This window comes from Perkinsus marinus, assembly GCF_000006405.1.
Source record: "Perkinsus marinus ATCC 50983 genomic scaffold scf_1104296975812, whole genome shotgun sequence".
Lineage (NCBI taxonomy): Eukaryota > Perkinsozoa > Perkinsida > Perkinsidae > Perkinsus > Perkinsus marinus.
The window spans coordinates 382-1,062 of NW_003200662.1; the positions used below are offsets into that span (position 1 = coordinate 382).

A 681-nucleotide genomic window follows, 5' to 3' on the forward strand; every position below is an offset into this window, starting at 1 on the left:
AGAGAGAAGCGTCTGGCATGCCGTGGTGTGCCTGTCGACTGCAGCTGTGTGAATACCTTTAAATCTTGTGGGTGCGGTTTTGTCGGTTTCGTCCAGTACCGAGATACCGCTACCAGGGATCGAACCCGTGTCATGTGAAGCACCCCACCCACCACCATGGTACCCTCTATTGAGCTAACTCACTCAAGCCAAAGTTCTCAGGTGTATAATATTATAATTCTAGACAGTAAAAGCAGAGGTCAGAAATGCTATCATCGTTCAACCATCAATGCATCATCCTTACGAGAGACAGTAAGCTCACAAGGGCCGAGCAAAGAGTACGGCTCGCCATCCAACTGAGCCGGTAAGCGGGCCCCAGTCGACAGTGACAATGTTATCTCCTTTCCTTGGCAAACAGCATAAGGTGAGGAAAGCCCAACTTGGACCTTGCCAAGATGGAATAGAGAGCTCACAGCCACCACCTCAATGATGCCGTCATCGACCTTCTGTCGCCGATAACCACGAGAATGCGGACTTGTTGAACTCCAGAGGTCTACCGCTCCTGCAAAGCTAGGGATGTTCACGATGATGATATCAGCCAGATCCCCATTGCAAGGCAGTTGCACTGGCACTCCATCACACAGCAATGACACATCTTTCAACGACACCGGCTCCTCCACTAGGAAATCCGCAAAGCCCAGT

General features: G+C 50.8%; 1 protein-coding gene across 1 annotated transcript; it reads right to left on the reverse strand.

Moving 5' to 3' along the window:
* Nucleotides 1–251: 251 nt before the first annotated feature.
* Nucleotides 252–485, reverse strand: Pmar_PMAR020952 (diacylglycerol kinase, putative; the record flags this gene model as incomplete). Its single annotated transcript, XM_002765080.1, has 1 exon — nucleotides 252–485. A coding segment is annotated over one exon (234 nt), but the record flags the coding sequence as incomplete, so codon positions are not given.
* Nucleotides 486–681: the final 196 nt, after the last annotated feature.